A 20,596-nucleotide genomic window follows, 5' to 3' on the forward strand; every position below is an offset into this window, starting at 1 on the left:
AGACTTTAATGAATGCCAGCTATGCAATACAGCATGGGCTAGAGTGTCGACAGAGGTTGCAGTTATATGTCTACCGATTCTATGAGACACTGTGAAGTAATATTCTGGAGGTAGCTCACAAAATTCTCGCCCATTGGAAGAAACGAAAGCTCAACCCTATGATACATGTTGTGCATGAATGGAAGTGGAAGCGATGATTCAACATTACCAATGTAGACAATTAACTGTGATATTATTTCAGTTTGTTTATAGACCCAGCTATACACAAGAGTTTATAAAAGGCTTTGCATTCCAATGTAAACGAACAGTTACCACCATGACCGAGTGGATGAAACAACTTCACAACAAGGGTCTTGTGCTGAGCGACTGGCCCTGCAAAGGTGAGGCTGGAAAACAGAAGAACAAGATGAATGGATCATTGTTTCCCGGTATCAGACGTGCTTTGGTTACTGGGTCTGTGGGTTGTGAAATAATTAATGTTCTTCTAACACTGTTAACAAGGAGGATATAAGATGAACATCAACAAAAGCAAAACGAGGATAATGGAATGTAGTCGAATTGAGTCAGTAGATGCTGAGGGAATTAGATTAGGAAATGAGACACTTAAAGTAGTAAAGGAGTTTTGCTATTTGGGGAGCAAAATAACTGATGGTCGAAATATAGAGGATATAAAATATAGACTGGCAATGGCAAGGAAAGCGTTTCTGAAGAAGAGAAATTTGTTAACATTGAGTATAGATTTAAGTGTCAGGAAGTCGTTTCTGAAAGTATTTGTATGGAGTGTAGCCATGTATGGAAGTGAAACATTGACGATAAATAGTTCGGACAAAAAGAGAATAGGAGATTTCGAAATGTGGTGCTACAGAAGAATGCTGAAGATTAGATGGGTAGATCACATAACTAATGAGGAGGTATTGAATAGAATTGGGGAGAAGAGGAGTTTGTGGCGCAGCTTGACAAGAAGAAGGGACCGTTTGGTAGGACACGTTCTGAGGCATCAAGGGATCACAAATTTAGCATTGGAGGGCAGTGTGGAGGGTAAAAATCGTAGAGGGAGGCCAAGAGATGAATACACTAAGCTGATTCAGAAGGATGTTGGTTGCAGCAGGTACTGGGAGATGAAGAAGCTTGCACAGGATAGAGTAGCATGGAGAGATGGATCAAACCAGTCTCTGGACTGAAGACCACAACAACAACAACACTGTTAACAGTTCCTGAGAGAATCCACTTCGAGCATGTACATATTTTTTCAAAAATTCTGTTTCTGCCCAAATATCACCTATTACAGGAAATTTTGTATGGCATTTAGGGAGTAACATACCAGATATTCACCGAAAGCACTGTCTGTAAAAAAAGCTAAATGGCGTATTCATATTTGACGATGTCGCTGTGAAAAAACGAGATGAGATCCGCAGATATTTCTGCTTTAGTCGTCATATGAACGTCAGTATATTTTATTTGAGCCATACATAACCAAGGATCCTGAAGCAGTTGGTCCAGGATAATGCGAACCTTATCATCACTTTCAAACAGGACAACCTAAATTTAAAACATATTTACCAAGCGCGTGTGGGAACTGAAACGTCATTGATTGAATTCATTACCGCATATGGGGACTGCTGGAATAATTCACATTATGGCTTTCCGCTTATAGATAAAAACTAAGAAATTGAATGAGGACCGATATAGCCGATACTTCAACGGGGATCTCCATAAAAGGCTGTGTATCAAAACGTAACTGTATCAGCATTCTGTAGACTAAGGACAAATTTGTGCATGTGTCACACACTCGTTCAGAGGAGACAGAGCACATGCACCCGGGCAATCGACGGTACATTACTGGAACTGGAAAGTGTAATGGAGACAAGAGCTACAAATGTCGAGGTACTGAATGCTAGATTGTGAACTATATGTCAGTTAAAAAACTGAAGGAGTCAACGCAAAACTAAAAGATATGTGTGGTCATAGCAAGGCAATAGCTAATGCACCAGTAGCCTCGAGGTATATATAAGTTGTAAACCATTTCAAAAACAGCTTAGTATACAGCAGCATATCATCTATAAAGCGTGAAGTTATTGAAGTGTGCAAGGTTATTCACCGGAAGTTAAGATTCTTAAAGTTAGGGCAGTTGCAACGAGATTAGCATCTCTCGAAAATGTTTAAGCTTCTAATCGACAGTCTGAAAGAGCTGTCATGCACTTTACATGCAGTTTCGCTTCCTTCCACGGTGATAAGGGGCACACCAACTGAAAATTTCCCAGTATCCTAGAAATGAATACAAACATTCATTTAAATTACCTACAATTGTGCCTTTTTGAACATTTCATTTCGTATCACTACACAATGCTAATACAAAGTGTTTGAATAGCACAACTGACACAACGTAGCATGTTTTCCCCTTTTGCTACTACTAAATACTGATGCAATATGTGGGACCCACGTCAGAAAAGACTACCACTACGTAGAAAGGAGTGAGGTTGAATTATAACAGGTTTGTTCGAATGGCGACAGAGGTTAATGACAACGCTGCAACTGTTAGATAATCGAAGCTAGAGGCCACATATCTCGTGCAAACTACAAGACACAGCTTGTAGGGCAGGATCTATGAATATTACCTATTTATTCTATAAAGGCTGGCATATAAAGTACGGCTAACAATACTTCGCACAAAGGTGTACTATATAAGCCGGTTTTATTCCCACGTACCATTCTTAAATGGACTGGGAACAAATCTAAATATATATGAGAATAAAAAGTACCCTCACACCATATTGTGATCGGCAGGATATAGTTGTGGGTGGGTGAACATAATGAATAAACATACGGACTTCTGCACCTATCTACGGACAATTGTTTTTTATGATTATTATGCAAAAAGAAAAATTTATCTCAGGTTTGTTGGAGTTTGAAATTTCTTTTTCCAGGGCAATAAGCTGAAACGGGGCGATATTCACCTGTTTTATTTCAAAAAGGTTGCCCATAGACTTTACAATCACTTACCAGACCCAGATTTATAGGTAAAATGAACGATAATTACAAAAGAATAAATGCGACAAAAGCTTCATGTCATCCCATATTGCTCTATTCATTGTATCTGCGAGAACATTCCCTTGCTTATGTCGTATACATACTGTGGAATCACAACACGTGTTTCCATCTTTGGCTATGGGAGGGCTGTTTGGTTTGGTTTGAAAGACAAAATTATGGCGGGTGTTCGTATATGGATTGTGTGTTTGTTTTTGTTATTGTTTTGCTTTAAAAATGGAGTTCTTGGATCAAAATTAAACGTGCCACGAGTTCTTCTACCATTGTTCAATAACTTCAACACTAATTTTACCTTGGAGGTGGTGGATGCCGCAAGTGGAGGCTGTTATAAATGGTAATCCATTTTCAGGATTAATTTAGTGATATAAGTTGTTGGCAAAACAATTTTCCTCCCTACTTCAAGTTGATGTAGGTATTTAGTAATATGAGGTCCATAGACAAATCATGAATCATAATGTTATCTTATCGCGAGTTGCACATTGACTAATCTTGGGTTTCTGGAGCCGGTACATATGATGATGAAAAAGACCGAAATAAATGTGATGTGCATATAGAAGTATTGGCAACTGGTTTGTCGTCAAGATAGGAAAATAATGTTTCATCTCGTTTTCTAGGTTTATGTGTAAACCAGAGGTTAACCGAGAAACACAGCAGCATTTCTTCACTGACAGCTATTTTCTGAGAAGAGCTTGCGTGAACAAGATTTGTTTTTTTAATTATTCCGTGCGAAGCCCTTCCGGTTCTGGAGAGTGTAAATAATGGTCGAGATTGAAAGATAACAAGACTTGATCATGGAATTTCAACAACGCTCACAATCTGCATGATTGTTCCTAAAACAGATCTTGGTTTCTTGGTTGTCAGTCGAGTAGAAGGATCGAAGCAGAGACTTTGAAACTTCTGTATGAATCTAGGTTGACTTACTATACTTCTGTTGGTTGAGAACTGAAGGTTCCCTCAGTGGGTCAGGGGTGCAAAACACATCAGAGATGGTTACCCAAGTAGCTGATTGTATGTATGGTGTTGACTGTCCATCCAGTCCGGATGTTCATAGGTGTAGAAGACACTGAAGTACCAGTGTAAGACATGAGGGAGGCCATTCCCAGAGATGAGACTATTAAAAACCTAATGGTAAACAGCTGAAGCATTCATAAGGAAGTGCTAGAATGTGAAGCGTTCTTCAAAAGCAGTATAAAAAAACTGGCTAAGATCTGAAATTGACAGACTGAGATTTTGTGGGTAAACATAAGTGTATATTGAAAGGATAGGCTAATGGGAAACATGTAGAGGTGCTGCAAACCAATCTCTGTACAGAAGACAACAATAACAAGAACAAGGCTAATTGGGATTGGAGGTGGTGTATTCATCACAGTAGACAAGAAACTGAACTCTAAAGGCATGAAGATAGAAATTGAAACTGCATGTATGATTGATTGAATGAGACTCAATAGTGAGGGTGCATACCAGCTAGTAACTGGGTCCACTCAACTTCCAGACGCACTCCAAGATTTACCTAAAACTTTTAAAAAAGTCTCAGCTGGTTAATATGTTTGTTCCCCAATCATAGCATCGTTATTTGAGGAGACATTGTTCATCCAACAATTGATTAGGATAACTTTTGTAGTTGATGAGTGCCACAAGACATCCAGCAAAACAATAGGCCTAATTAAAAGCAGGCTCTGACAACTACTTAAAGTAGATAGTTACGGGATGAAATTTAAATGTATTAGATTTTTGGGAAGGACCACGTAGAGGAACAGTGGCTCAAGTTTAGGAGAAAGTCAACCAATTACTGGATAAGTAGCTATGTACCTAGTAGAACAGTATGCCCTTCTTTAGACGAAGGAAAGTGCACTCAGAAGAAGGACAAAAAATAGATAATATTTTGAAAAGGATGGACTGCTACTCACTAGCCTATATGGAGGAGATGTTGAGTCAGACAGGCACAATGAACGATGCCTTGGGCCAAAAGATCGTCTTAAGAAGTAGAACACACACATTCACATAAGCACAACTTGAACACTTAGGACCACTCATGAGTGGAATATCCTTGGTGTACAGTAAATTGTATTTAAAGCAAAGCTGTGCAGAGAAGCAATCTGTTTTTTCAACTTCAGCTGTTCTCTGGGAACAGATTTTGTGAAAGAGAGTGTATAGTAGTGTGTAGTACTACTATTGTGCATACTTTTAATGTGTCATATGGCTAGACAGTTGGTCAATCCAGCATAATTATGGCACATGACAATGTTGATCATTTGTTGTTTGAATGGGCATGTTAAACTCTATGGCCCCCATGGTGCTTCTCAGTAGAAGTAGGTTCTGTTTCATCACCAGGTAAACTTATGCACCGTTTTGTCTCTGTCATCAACACCAAAGTCCATCTGCATGCTCTCTTAATTAGTCACCCAACCTTAACTGATACCTGGCACAACTTGCTCACTTGTTTAAGTTGTGAAAACAAAAAAAGCCTTTCCGGTTGGGCAGCTGAACTTGACCCTTTGAGGCCATATGACTGTATCTAATGTTCAAATTTATCAGCTGCCGTGCTAATGCTGTATAGTAAATCACAGTTGTAGACCAGTTGTAGTTTCCCAATATCTGATCTGTGAATGGAAACGTCCCACTTCCTTTACTGCAGTTTAACCTCTGTGACTAACTAATTTCCTTAATCAGATGACAAATACCTCACTAAGTGTTGCGTATCAGCACGGGGTCAGTGCAGGTGGAACAGAGGTAATTGTAAGAACAACAGGGGGGGGGGGTCTCTCAAATCTTCATCCAACTATAGTGCTAATTATTACAGGAAAGTGTTAAGTTATGCATCAAAACGGTTTAGCATTAAAATTATGAAAATGTGTGTTGCAAGATGAGTCAAGCAACATATTAACTTCCTACTTCATACAGTGCTTGAAATTATCCTGACAGCTAAGTCAGAGACTTTTGGGCTCATTTGGAGGCTTGCTGAGAGTTGTTCTGTTTGCAAAAGTGGTAATTGTAGTGGTATGAGGAATACCCTCTTCTAGAACTTTAGGTAGCTTGCAGAGTATGAGTGTTGACATTGCTGGACTAGGTTCCAAATCTCAAATACAGTAAAGGAATTAAGAGTATATTACCCTTGCAGGAAGTTGGAAGTTTTTCGGAATAAAGTAAAACTTCATCACATTTGTCATACAAAAGTGTCAAAGCAATTTACTATAAAGTTATCAGACTGAAGATACTTTTTTTTTCTTTTTTTCCTTTTTCTTTCTTTTTTTTAAGAAACATAACCAGGAAGTCTTGCATATAACAACAAATGGTTAATAGGGGACTGCTTTACCCCCAGCCACATCATGTCCAGGCAGTGACTTGAACATTTCTCTGTGGTGCGATTCAAGATCTGTGTTGGCAGTGCATAACATTCTTGAGAAAGAACTGATCAGGGATCTATAAGATTCAATGGTGGGATCTCATAAGCTGAAATTTGCCTCTTCAGTGAATCCAAGTCATACCCCATAGAATTCAGTTTCACAGACATTCCTGGCTTGTCCGTGCTGTGGATCTCTTCACCTGTGAGAAATCATCTGCTGTTAACAGCTCACTGTGGACTGACATTACCAGCCTGAAATAGAGAATATGGAACAACTGCACACCCCTTACGTCAAACGTGAGGCACCATATTGTTACTTCATGTCTGCAGCTCATTGTATAGTGGTTAGCATTACTTCTTCTTGATCACTGAGTCTTGGGCTTGAGTCCCAGCTGTGTTTGTGATTTTCTTTGCTTCGAGACTGGGTGTCGGGGTTGTCCTCAACATTTTATCTCATTTTCTTTGATGCACAAGTTTCTGAAGTCATGTCAGATAGAAAGACTTGCACCGAGTGGCTGAACAACCCCAGGACGTTCTCCCAGCCAGTAATGCAATAGGCCCCTACAGTCATTTCATTTTTTTCACGAATTCATCTGTGTCCATTAACAATGTTTCTTTGGTGGTCAGTGGATATTTGAATATCTCTATGCACATCAGATATGATGGATGTCTAGACTAGTACCCTACCAGAGCAAAACTGTTCTTTTTTTCCTAATATTCCTGTGATTATACAAGCATGAGCTCGGGAAGGTGTTGTCTGTCTGTAAACTGAAAATCAAGCAGTGGAGGAAGTTGCCTTTCCCAGAGGAACACTACAGCTGTCGTATGTGATGACTACGGCTCAGTTTCCCCTCTAGCAATATAGAACAGTGTGCAAGGATTTCTGTACATTCTGTCCTTTTGCATTTCTTGCCTTAGTATTCTTAATAACTCATATCTGCATTCCATGTAGTATCAACGCAATCTGTGGAAAATAAACATCCTGGGGCATCTCTCTGTAGTGCATTGCCAGTGGTTCATATGACATGCTGCAGAGTATTGTCATAACTTTGTGAGATACTCTGTAGCCCCTTCTTGTGACATAGTGGTATATATAGAGTGAGGAATCATCTGTTCCATCTTCAGTCTACAGACCTGTGATTGAGGGAAGTGCATGAACACAATCTGGTGACCTACCTTCCCTTCTACTGTGTGACATCTTCCACAATACAATTATGCTTTAATATGGCTCTGCTGTACTTAAATTGTACACGTGTTTAATATCTGTTGTTAACCCACTTCATTTAAAGATAAACATTAATATTATACTGTTAAAACAATATTTGTACTATTCTGCAATTTTTCCATTCCCTACAGTGCAGAAGCTATTAGTCCTAGAGAAAAGGAAAAGAATAGGACCTTTTTTTGTAGAAAATTTGATTTAGTTTAATTGTGTACTGGGAAACATTTTTGCTTGATGTCGTGGTTGTCAAGTTGTTATAGAAAATGTAAAAAGTGACCTTTAAGCTTCCCTCCTCCCTTCCCCTTCATTTCAAAACCTCACAACCCACCAACCAGGATTTTAGTGTGTTGTACAGAACACCCCTTCCCAGCACTGTGTAGGAATTTGCAACTACATGACTTATCCCCCAATTAATCCTCTTTGGTGTTCGTTCACTGTGTTATATGCTTCAAGGTGTCACCCCAATAATGCAGAACAAATGATGTTCCTGTAGCATTATGTTGCCAACTTCACTAAGATAGTACAGTCTTCTCACAGTGTTGGTGCAAATGGCATCCCAAGGGGGGGGGGGGGGGGAGAGGCGGAGGGGACTGCATAAAAAAAATTAAATTCAAATAATTGTGAAAATATCCTTAACAACAGTAAGTCTAGATCGGAGCCAGTGATGTACTTAAAAGCGGTTGGGTGAAAATATGGAAAAACAGTGAGAAATACGTGCTTGAACATAAATGCAGATGCCAGCCAAGCCCACAGATGGCGCTGTTGCATTTTACCACAGATGACAGCTGTAAAGTGCTCTCAGTACAATGCAGTTGTGAGTTGTAGTCATAACAGTGTTTTGTTTAGTTCTGAGTGTATTATGTCAGAGCTAAGTGAACTCGAACGCAGGCAAATTGTTCGTGATTGTATAGTGGGTGCTTACATAACCAAGGTAGCCGAAGTATGTGGTGTTTCAAGAGGCACTGCATCAAAGATTTATACTGTGTGAGTCATTCCACGTCAAGTCAACATAGTAATTTTATTTCCCCTCTCAGATTTTTATAGAACTTGGCACAGAGGTAGGCTACATTTACATTAAGAAAATACCCAGTTTTATTAAAATATGTCAGCCCATTTTCACAGTACAGCAATGTGAAGTTGTTAAAAAACTGCCATAATTTCAAATTGCTGTAAAACCTTTCCCAGTTAAGCTAAAATGATGGTACATATGTGATTTTATGGAAATTTCTGGGAGCTTTCCACTGATGTACAACACAATGTGAGTTTGAGATGAAAATTGTCTTTCAGATTTAAATGAAAATTTAAATTTTTAATTTATCAAAAAGTGCATCTTCAGAATTTTTCAAAAAGTGATATACAGCTCTCCACATTATCGGTAACTAATTCCCAAAGTATGAAAGAGAGACTCTCATGGGTTCACACTTTTATTATATTTGAAAAAATACATAAGCCTATTTCACTTTTACTAGAAAGATGACTTTTTTTATAAAATTTGTAGAGTTTCAATGCCAAAATCTTCTCTTTGGAAACATAAGTTTACAAAATTCTTTTTATTCTTGTACTGGGTTGCACTGCCATCTGAAAAGTGGCACGTCTTCTATATCCCAGATTGAAATTTGCTTTTTAAAAATTGAATTAGCTTCTTTTGAAAACAGGTGATGCTGCAATCACATGGATGGGTTTATATCTATAGTAGGTTGGTGGTCATAATGTTCTGGCTGATCATTGTATGAGTGATCTGTCTGGGCAGGAAGTAGCCTATATGGCCATATTCACAGGATGGAACAACTGAGAAAGACAAAGGAGAAACTGCTCAATTATCTTAAGAGATGCCGGTTCATGACATCGTACCAAAATTCTTTTTGTTTCAACCACAGTTTGGTACCAGGAAAGCAAGTAACATCTTCAAACGTGCTAGCCATTCATTAGCGAGAGAAAGAATCCATCCTCTCTGTTCCTTCTTGGAATTTAACAACAGGCCGCTATTCGAGAAACAACTGTGGGTGGCACCCAAATTATCGGCAACTGATTGCGACAGCATCAACAAACTGAGCTCACACAAAATAAATATCTCGCACTGTGGTGAGCCTGTCAACACATATCTTCAATAAGGCAGCTACAGATGTGTTGTCTAAGGGTGTAAACTTCGTCCCAGTGCTTACCAGCAGAGGACATTATACAGGCTTTTGAAGTGTTACTCCAAAAACTGGCTCAAGTAGAAGCAGGGAAGATGTGACGACAAAAAGAGAGAGTCACCCAAAGTGTACTGAGGTACAACAAAGATGATGTAATTTTATAGGCAGACAAAGGCAATGGTGCAGTGTTGGACACTACATCATATGTAGCCAAATGAGCAATTAGCTGATTGATCCCAAGCACAAATAACTGAGAAACGAACCCACAGCAAAGGTTGTGAGACAGAGCTCTAGAATCGATGTTGACACAGCTATGGGGCTCATGTCGGAAGTTCCAGTGCCACCAAGAATTTATGGAGTACCAAAGGATCACAAGGAAAGCTGTCCTTTTAGACCAATTGTCAGTGAGATCGCATTGCCCAAATATTATCTGGCAGAATATCTGACCCAGAAATAATACTGAGTTTTGTGTTAAGAATTCTACACATCTCATCCAGCTGATAATGGAACAGCAAGTACTTGTTGTGGTTAGTTGTGACAAAATCTTTGTTTACCAGTGTGCTTATATCTGAAAACATCAACATCCTACAGGAGCAAATACTGCCAGCCATCTGTAACCTGGTGCTGTTGTACTTGTGTTCAACTCATTTTAGTTGGCATGGCAGATTTTGTGAGCAGACAGATGAGATGGCAGTGGGATCTCCCTTTCACGTACAGCAACTGAAGCTTTTGAACAGATCACACTAAATCCTGTGCCACTGCACCCATGCTGCTGGCAAGGTGGATGACAAGTTCGTCATATGGTCGCATTGGGAAGCAGAAGTCCACAGATTTCATGAGCCTCTTGACAGCTTACATAACAACATTCAGTTGGTGGTATAAATAGAAAACCTGGAGTGATTCCTTTTCTGTATTTGGAGGTGTATAGAACATCTAGTGGGAAACTAGGATGTAAAGTCTATAGGAAACTGACACACACGAGCAGATACCTGCACGCAGATTTGCAGCAGAGTTCAGCATTTAAGAATGCTGTGCTATGTATGCTGACAGCCCAGGCTCACTGCATTGATTATGCTAACCACATAGAACATGAACTGAATGAGCTCGAGACAACATTCCGTGCAAATGGATACAACAACACAGATGTACAATGAACTGTTAGGCACAACAAAGACAAAACAGTTAAAGGTACAGAAGAAACTTCCTGTAGCTCGCTACCATATGAGAGAGGCGTCACCGACTGTGTGGATAAGATTCTGCATCACGGACTGTTCAGTCCCATAGTTCTGAGTGGCTTCAGAATCAGAGATTTGTTGACGCCTACAGAGGGAGGAGTTTATAATGTGTTTCAGGTTTTCCAGATTGTCCATACTATTTGTAAGTGATTATTCAGCCGTATATTCCTGTGAATCAATTGTAGTTCCCCTGTTGTCTGACTTGAGGTATAATTGAGCATTTGAACATCTGTCAGTTTTAACTGTTTTACAGGTTGTGAGCTAGTGTGATTGTACAAGTGACCTTGGATGAGACAGGGAGAGAGAGTGATAGCAGTTTTATATGAGATTGCTACTTACTTCTTACATTTTCAACTTTTAACCACATTCGTTTCTACTAATTTTCATAAGCATGATGATAACCTTGTGCCGCTGAGCACCCCTAAACCAGAAAAAAAAGACCAAACACACACACACACACACACACACACACACACACACACACACACACACACACACACACAAAAAATGATGTTACTCGTATGATGCTGTAAACAAATTTTGGGATTCCAGCTTCCATGCCAAGCTTTAATTAAATCTCTCAAGGGTATTTCCAACATGAGATGAGAGATATCGGCCATGATGTACTGTCTTTGGAAAGATATGAGGATGAAATGATTGAAATTTCTGATGTTGAAAAATGAGAAGGATCAACTTCTTTTACTTGTTAAAACAGTTTTTATAACCAAGATCGCATTAATGCTTATTCATTTTTGCCACGAGGTTTTTACAGTCTTTGCTGTCATCTTCTGGTCTTCAAAAATTATTTTGACAGAACATGTTCATTGTGAGTTGGAACCTCATCCAGGTTGTCATATTAGTGAATAAAACATAGCACATTATTCACAGGTTTGTCAGAAATAAAAGGTTGAAGACGAAGATGACAGCAAAGCCTGTCGATACCAGCTGTTGAAAATAGTAAATATTTATGTGATCTTGGCTATAAAAAGTTTTATAGCGAGGAGGATGATTTGAGTTCTTCAATCTTTGGCACATCTTCTTCACACCACAAACTGTTAAAAAACTGAATCAAAATGTGTAAAGCAGATACGACAAATTACTCATCATTTTATAATAGATATTGTGAGTTTCTGGTGCACTGTTTGTAGTATTGTTATGGTCATCCATTTAGAATTGTAAAGCAAGAAGTGCATATGTTTTCTACAGTCTTCAAATGCCCCATTAATTACAACTGGAGGCATAATTTAACTATCATGTCATTTAATTATGAGGTTCCTTTGTTTGTGGCCATGTAGAAAGTCATGTGCAACTTCTTAATTTTGTTCCAGATCAATCTAGTGAATATCTCCTTTCACAGAATTAACAAAATTATTTCCACTTTTTTTTCTCACTTCATTATTTTGTTTACTAGTGCACAAGACATTTGGTTCCATGAAAGTGGGTGATCATGCTGTTTACAGTAACTGTCTTTCCTTTGAGGCACTGAGTTCAATAGTGTCAAGAAGCGGGATCACAGTGTTGTACCACATCTTTCATTACTTTATAATTTGTTGGCCAAGAGGCTTCTTCCACTTTCCATTTGCAGTTACAGTATATTTGTAACATTTTAAGTAAGATACTTCAGTAAAAAAGCAATATGTGATGGTTTGCATTCTGCGTTGGTGGAAAATTTTCAGGCTGTAACTATAAAAATTACACTTTAATGCTTGGTTGTCCTGAAAACGTATTTGGATGTGAATATCCTGTAAGTAAATAGTGCTGTGAGCTGTGCAACATGGAGTGTGGTGAAGTGGTTGGCATCACTAGCTCATGTGCTGCAGGTTCCCAGTTCAAGAGGGACCACTAGAAATTATTTATTATTTTGTTTTTATTGTTTCCAGAAGGTTATTGAAAATGTAATGTTCACATATTCTGGAATATTTGATCTATATATAAATACCAGCAGTGTGGAAATTCAAAATTTGTTTAAATAACTGCACTCTTTGTCCAGGAGGTCATTTCTGTTCTGGCTGTACGTTGATATCAATAGTAAAAAACATGCTTTCAGTTCTAAGTATTGTGCTTCATTGACGACACTAATTTCAAATTTGGATTTGAGTGTGGTTTCGATGTGACCAATATTAGACTGAATCAAAAGCGTTGCGTCATCCTTTTCCTGTTGTTTGTGAAGCTGAATTAGTTCTACATCTATGCACATATTCCACAAGCTACCATATAATGAATGGCAGAGGGTAACTTGTACCATGGCTAGTCATTCCTTACCTGTTCAACTCACAAATGGACAAAGATATTTATCTAAATGCGTAAAGCCGAAGTATATGTGCCATTGATATCAGAACCACATTTCTTATGCTCCTATAATGTAAGTCTTTCTTACCACGTAATCTTTCTGGAAGTTTTTCCTAGAAACACTACACGAAATAAGATTTTCTTCAGTTACAGCTGTGATCAAAGATAGGTTCAAAGTACCTTGTTTGTTTGTTCTTTTAATGCTTTGGAATGATAATTACCTCATTCAAAATGATCCTGCAAAAGATGCATTATGAGGAATACTAGTGTCACAACAGCGGAATAATAATTGAAACCAGTAGTGTTCCATCTAAGGTGTTGCAACTGAATATTCTACTCATGTCTGCTACCAGAGTTGTTGGAGTGAAGAACAGAAAATTGATACTGTGTTGTATTAAACTGAGGTTCTTTTGAAATTGCTGGGGAATGACAATCTTATGAGGACACACTTTGCTTGAGAATTTGAGAGTAAGAGCAGCTAGACATAACCCCCTTCAGTTTCTTTGACGAACAAATTGTCTTTTGCCCCTTCTTAAAAGTAAATTCCTTGCAGATTCTGTTACTTTTTTTTGTGGACTATTACCAGTAACCGCCCCAATCTCAAATGATATAGTAGTATGTTGTCCCTTGCATGCCCCACAGTGCACTTGGCTACATCATTGTTCACTTCACTTGGTCAAATTGCAGACAATTGAGGATGTGGCTGCTGGTGCATATATCACTACCTGACATCTAGTTTCATATATACACACCTAATTTTATTTTATTTGGACATTGTAGCTCAAAATGAGTACTTATAATACAGGTTATTTATAATTCTGAATTACTTTTTAGTTAGCCGTTCAGCGACTAATTGTTTAATATTGGAGGCAACTTGATCTAGGTTTTTTTTCCTGTGTTAGTTCAGTGCACACATTGTGTATAAACCATTGCTAAAATAAGAAGTGAGATGGAATTAAAACACCCAATATTTACTTATTAATGACTCCAGTTATATAGGACAATGTAAACTCCAGGGAGGAATATCAACAATGTAGAAAAAGTCAATTGCTACTTATCATAAAGAAGACACATTAAGTTACAGACAAGTGCAATTAAAAGACACTTACATAAAGCTTTCGGCCACAGCCTTCTTCAGCAAAAGAGAAACACACACCATTCATACACACAAGCAAGCACACCTCATGCACACTTGGCCAGAATGCATTCTGGTGTGCGATGCTGGAGTTCGCGGTCATGTGTGCAAGAGGTGTGCCTGCTTGTGTATATGAATGGTGTGTGTTTCTCTTTTTCTGATGAAGGCTGTGGCCGAAAGCTTTATGTTAGTGTCTTTTAATTTTGCCTGTATGCAACTTAGTGTGTTTCTTTACAGTAAGTAGCAATCTATCTTTTACTGCATTGTCATTTGTATAAGAAAATTTCCTACTGGAAGATTATTCCTACTTTCAACCTGTTGTGGCCAGCTGTAGTTACTACATTTACAATGTTGCTGTGTTTTCTGGAATTTTCATATGAAATTGTTGCTCTACAGATATTGGGTGCAGGCCAGTACAAGGGATGGTAAGATGGTTCAAAGAATTTTAACATGCAGAGTAGTACAGGATGATTCGAAAGTGATGTCTCATAGGGCAAATAGGGTGAACCAGAACTCAACCAACAGTCTTTCAGAACTAATAGAAGGGACAAAAAATATGAAAGGCCTATTAAACATGGGCTCTTAAGATGCATACCGTATGAGCTGTGGGCACCTGTTCATCTTTGCTACTGTGAAGCACATCTCATATACTGAACAAGTGCTTATAGCTCTTTCGGTATTCACTTTAGAGCCATTGTTTACTGAAAAATATTTTCTTTGTTGAATCTGTACTAGGCATAATCCGTATCACTTCAGGCAGTGGGTTACCTTAATAGTCCTGGATGTTACTGAATTTAGCATATGTTAAAATTCAGAAGTAAGTAAGAAACACGTTTTGAAGATACAAATTTTGGAAATTTTTTTAAAATGCTGTATCTCTAAAACAGTTCTTGATATTTTGTTAGAGTGTTTTTTTTATTTGAAAGATAATTTCTTTATGGTTACAATGGTATCCTCCGTTTGGACATATCTGTCGAAGTTCTTTTGCTGTCACCTTTTGAATTTTGTTTTGTAATTTACAGATTTTTTTTTGTTTTTTTGTCAAAAATGCCAATCAAGAAAAATTAGATTTTTTTTCTGTGGATCAGTACCACAGAGTACTATATTCGCTGTGAAGGAGAACGTCCACTTTTTAGTTGGACAGGTTTTATCAGATTTTTTTTTAACTTTCTAGGGTAATGTATGTCTTCACTGAAGTTGTTTCTTACTAATTTCTTTGTTACAATGTTTATTTATGTTGTCTTTGTTGCAGTTATTTCTTTTCACTTTCATTGTTTGCAGATATTTCTTACACTTTGTTGTTGTTTCTTTGTTGTGGTTGTTCAATGCAGGTTTCTGTATTGTAGTTGTTCAGTGCTAATTTGTTTACTGTCAGTTGACACAGTTGCAGTGTGTTTTGTGAGGAGGACTGTTTGAAATGTCTTCTGAGAGTGAAGTGTGCTGACTGTTTGCATATCCATAAAAGAGTGATACATAAAACAAACAAAAACAAACAGACTTTGTTCAGGTTGGGAATAAGTGATCTCATTTGAAGACTCTGTTTCAAAGTGAAGATAGATCTGATGTCAACAATTTACCGTCCAATCTCCCTTCTAACAGCTTTATCCAAAATTTTTGAGAAAGTAATGTATTCAAGAGTAGCTTCACATAAAAATGAACTACTAACAAAATGTCAGTTTGGTTTCCAGAAAGGTTTTTCAACAGAAAATGCCATATATGCTTTCACCAATCAAATTTTGAATGATCTGAATAACCGAACACCACTCATTGGGATATTTTGTTATCTCTCAAAGGCTTTTGATTGTGTAAATCATGAAATTCTGCTAGACAAGCTCAAATATTGTGGCATGAGTGGGACAGCACACAAATGGTTCAATTCGTACCTAACTGGACGAGTGCAGAAAGTTGAAATAAGCAGTTCTCATAATATGCAAAGATCAGCACATTCCTCAAACTGGGGAACTATCAAGAATGGGGTTCCACAAGGGTCAGTCTTGGGTCCTTTGTTGTTCTTAATATATGTTAATGACTTGCCATTCTATATTCATGAAGAGGCAAAGTTAGTTCTCTTTGCTGATGATACAAGTATAGTAATCACACCTGACAAACAAGAATTCACTGATGAAATTGTCAATACTGTCTTTCAGAAAATTACTAAGTGGTTCCTTGTAAACGGACTCTCACTGAATTTTGATAAGACACAGTACATACAGTTCTGTACAGTGAATGGTATGACACCATTAATAAGTATATACCTTAATCAGAAGCATATAGCTAAGGTAGAATATTCCAAATTTTTAGCTGTGTCCATTGATGAGAGATTAAATTGGAAGAAACACATTGATGATCTGCTGAAACGTTTGAGTTCAGCTACTTATGCAATAAGGGTAATTGCAAATTTTGGTGATAAACATCTTAGTAAATTAGCTTACTACGCCTATTTTCACTCATTGCTTTCATATGGCATCATATTTTGGGGTAATTCATCACTGAGGAATGAAGTATTTATTGCACAAAAGCGTGTAATCAGAATAATAGCTGGAGTCCACCAAAGATCATCCTGCAGACATTTATTTAAGGATCTAGGGATATTCACAGTAGCTTCTCAGTATATATACTCTCTTATGAAATTTGTTATTAACAACCAAACCCAATTCAAAAGTAATAGCAGTGTGCATAACTACAATACTAGGAGAAAGGATGATCTTCACTATTCAAGATTAAACCTAACTTTGGCACAGAAAGGGGTGAATTATACTGCCACTAAAGTCTTTGGTCACTTACCAAACAGTATCAAAAGTCTGACAGATAACCAACAAGTATTTAAGAAGAAATTAAAAGAATTTCTGAATGACAACTCCTCCTACTCCATAGAGGAATTTTTAGATATAAATTAAGAAGAAAAAAAATTATTAAAAAAAACCACAAAAAAAAATAAAAAAAGTTGTTATATTAACTTAAGTATGTTGTTAAATTAACTTAATTATGTCATGTATTGGAAAATTTGACTCGTTCCACATCATTACGAAATATTGTATTCATGATCCATGGAACTAGTATTAATCTAATCCAATCTAATCTGATCTGAAGATGTTTCCAGCGATGACTTTTTGTGTTCTAAATGTTTTGACAGAATAACAACAATGATAGTATCTGAACAGGGTGAAGCCTCCCATGGTGCAAATGATACAGATTTTGCATCAATAGAGGAAGAATTAAATACTCTGAATCAGTCAACAACAGGGGTAGGTGTGTTAGTCCTGTTAAGAAACTGTGATCAGTGAAGTTTAGTCATAAGTTCTACACATCAAGAAAGCACAGAGAAATTACTGAAGCTATGGATGAATACACTACAGCAAAACTGACCACACTCTTCAAAGCAGAGATTCCATCTTCAGAAGAAAACGAACCAAAGAACTCGAGTATCTCTTGCCAAGAATTTTTCACATATATCAATTCAGCTGTTGAATATTGTGCATCCTACAGTGAGAAGGTGCAAGTTTTAACTATTATTCCAGAGATGTTTTCTTTCAAAGAAAACAATTTTGAACCACATTCCATCAGTATCAAAATACATGGTAGACAAATCAAGAAATGTGAGGTCCCTATTATGCTCATCCTGTAGAAGCAGCTCAAGTTCAAATAGTGCAGTCATTTTATTTGGAAGATAAATGGGACTGTTCTCACCAGAGTGGAAAAAAAAGTAGCTGTAACAGTTGAAGGTCAAAAAGTTGTGAAAGTGAAGAGATACATGACTCACAGTATTTAAGAAATTTTTGCAATTTATGAGAGCCACTATACAACTTCACATATTGGAAGATCAAAATTTTATGCACTTCAGTCTAAGTGGGTAGTTCCACACCCACCTAGAGATGTCTGTTTATGTGTGTACTGTGCGAATTTTGAACATTGTGTGGTAACTTTGAAGAACTTAATGGAGCATGTGACATATGACACCTTGTGTGGGCGTGTGAAGTCATTAGTAGTCTGTGACATAAAGTGAGAGACTTGTTTGTTTCTAGAATGTGGTGACTGCCCTGGAAAGGGAGGACTGTCTTTACAGACATTTGGCCAGGAAGACGTAGCAGATAACTCTGCAAAAATTACATATGGGACATGGGAGGAAAATAAACTAGGCCTACTTAAGAAAACTGTTGCCTTTGACAGTTTCATTGATGAACATGGTAAATGGTCAGTGAAAGTAGTAGCACACCAGCATCTGAAGAAATTGCAACAACAGCACATTGCAGAAGTGAAAGGGTGTGTACAGGCTGAATAACTATGTTTAATGCTTCACTGTGATTTTGCTGAGAACTGGTCTGGGATTCTCTCACAAGAAGTACAAGAGTATCATTGGGGTAATGACCAGGTTTCAATTTTTACAGGTGTGACACATTTTCAAAACAAGACCACAAGTTTTGCAGTTATAAGTGATGGCATGGGACATGACTCAGCACATGCTTTGGTAGCAATGCGCAAAATTCTTCAACTGCAAACAGGGCAGAGAAGATCGTCATTATTTCTGATGGTGCTCCTAATCACTTTAAGAATCGTTACCAGCTGTTTGAATAGAGTAAGTCGCTTATGCCAACTGACTGGGTATACAGTACTACTGGTCATGGGAAGGGTCCTTGTGATGCTACAAAAAATAATCTTTCCAGACCAAATACAGATGTGAGTCAGAATGCTGGAAGGATTTTACGAGAGTCATGAAATTTTACACATCCTAAGCCCTCATTCTTTTGTCCAAAGAGGAAATCGAAGAATTCTGTGAGCACAAAAAATAAGAATGATTCAAACAAACTACTTCTGTGAAAGGACTTCAGAAGACACATGTTTGGACTTAAAGTGATGGGGGAAATCATATTGCATGCACTTTAAAGAGTGAGAAAGAAGAAATTTCATTTGTTCGGCCAACACTTCAAAAACAGCAGGATGATAATCAGATTCACAACCTGAGAAGCGGGATGTTTGTGACGTATGTATGACTGTGAGTGGTGGATTGCAGAGATTATAGACACCAGTTATGAGTTAAACAAAATTATAGTAAACTTCATGTTACCACATGAACCAGTTGCTGGATACAGGTTTCCAGCTGAAGGACAACAACAACGCCATCAGTGCATCTTCCTGTTCACAATGTTTTGAAGATTGTAAGTGCTCCAGTTCCTATTGGTTCAACAGTTAGATACTGAAGCAGTGGAACACATTTTTAGTTTACTGACTGGCTAATTTCAGAAAAAAAAAAAAAAAAAAAACACTATAAGTCTTTGGACCTTTCACGTACATCTTGGAACCGTTTAAAATGCTTGAAAAATGAGTATCTTACTCAACTTTTAAAACTAAACATATGTTAAATAAGGCTAGGTTTTGATTTTTATGAGGTTTTTATGTGATAAAGTGGTAATAAAACAGGTTTTATGTGTGGCAAACATTTCAATTGTTTATAAACCTGGTTCAACCTAAAAGTGAAAGCTCTCCTTTTCAGGGAATGTAGAACTATGCGGTATTAATCAATAGAAAAAGAAAATCAAAATTTTATGGATTGGCATTTTTGAATAAAAAAAATTTTTCCGTAAATTATAAAAAAAAGGTTGAGAATTCTATAGTAAAAGAACTTTGACAGATAAGTCCAAATGGAGGATTTCTTTGTAATCATACAGCAATTATCTTTCAAATAATAATTTCAAAAAACTACAAAATATCTAGAACTGTTCCAGAGATACAGCATTTTAAAATGTTTTCCAAAATTCGCATCCTCAAAATGGTAAGGGCAGTGTCATCTTTCGAGGGCTGTATCTCAGAGCAGAAATTTTTTTGGAGAAAACAAAATAAAAATAAAAAATATGATTCCGTACTTAGTACTTAATTTTAACATATGCTAAATTCAATAACATCTGAGACTATGAAGGTAAGATTTTTTCCTAGCCTGCCAGAATTGATATGAACTATGCCACTAACACCTCTCAAAATATCGAAAGTGAAGAGTTCGCTGTAGAAATAGAGAATCATTTTACAGTATTGAAGATGAAATAGTGCTCATAGGTATGCAGTTAAGAGCTCATGTTTACTACACACTTTTTTCTTGTTTCGCACCATACTAATACCACTGGAAGTTCATTGGTTTGAGGGTAAATCACTTAAAACTTGCACCACAAATATTGTGGAAATGGAAAGTGCTATTGATGTGCA

At 37.4% G+C, this 20,596-nt stretch overlaps 1 protein-coding gene across 1 annotated transcript in view; it reads left to right on the forward strand.

The window, feature by feature from the left end:
• The first annotated feature begins 3,159 nt into the window (after positions 1-3,159).
• Positions 3,160-20,596, forward strand: part of LOC126262497 (nuclear pore membrane glycoprotein 210) — a 272,203-nt gene continuing 254,766 nt past the window's right edge. The window contains exon 1 of the mRNA XM_049959163.1: positions 3,160-3,379. Coding sequence (XP_049815120.1) covers positions 3,204-3,379 — 176 coding nt within the window. The 5' untranslated portion in view covers positions 3,160-3,203. The remainder of the gene's footprint in view (positions 3,380-20,596) is intronic.

Source organism: Schistocerca nitens, chromosome 6, assembly GCF_023898315.1.
Source record: "Schistocerca nitens isolate TAMUIC-IGC-003100 chromosome 6, iqSchNite1.1, whole genome shotgun sequence".
NCBI lineage: Eukaryota > Metazoa > Arthropoda > Insecta > Orthoptera > Acrididae > Schistocerca > Schistocerca nitens.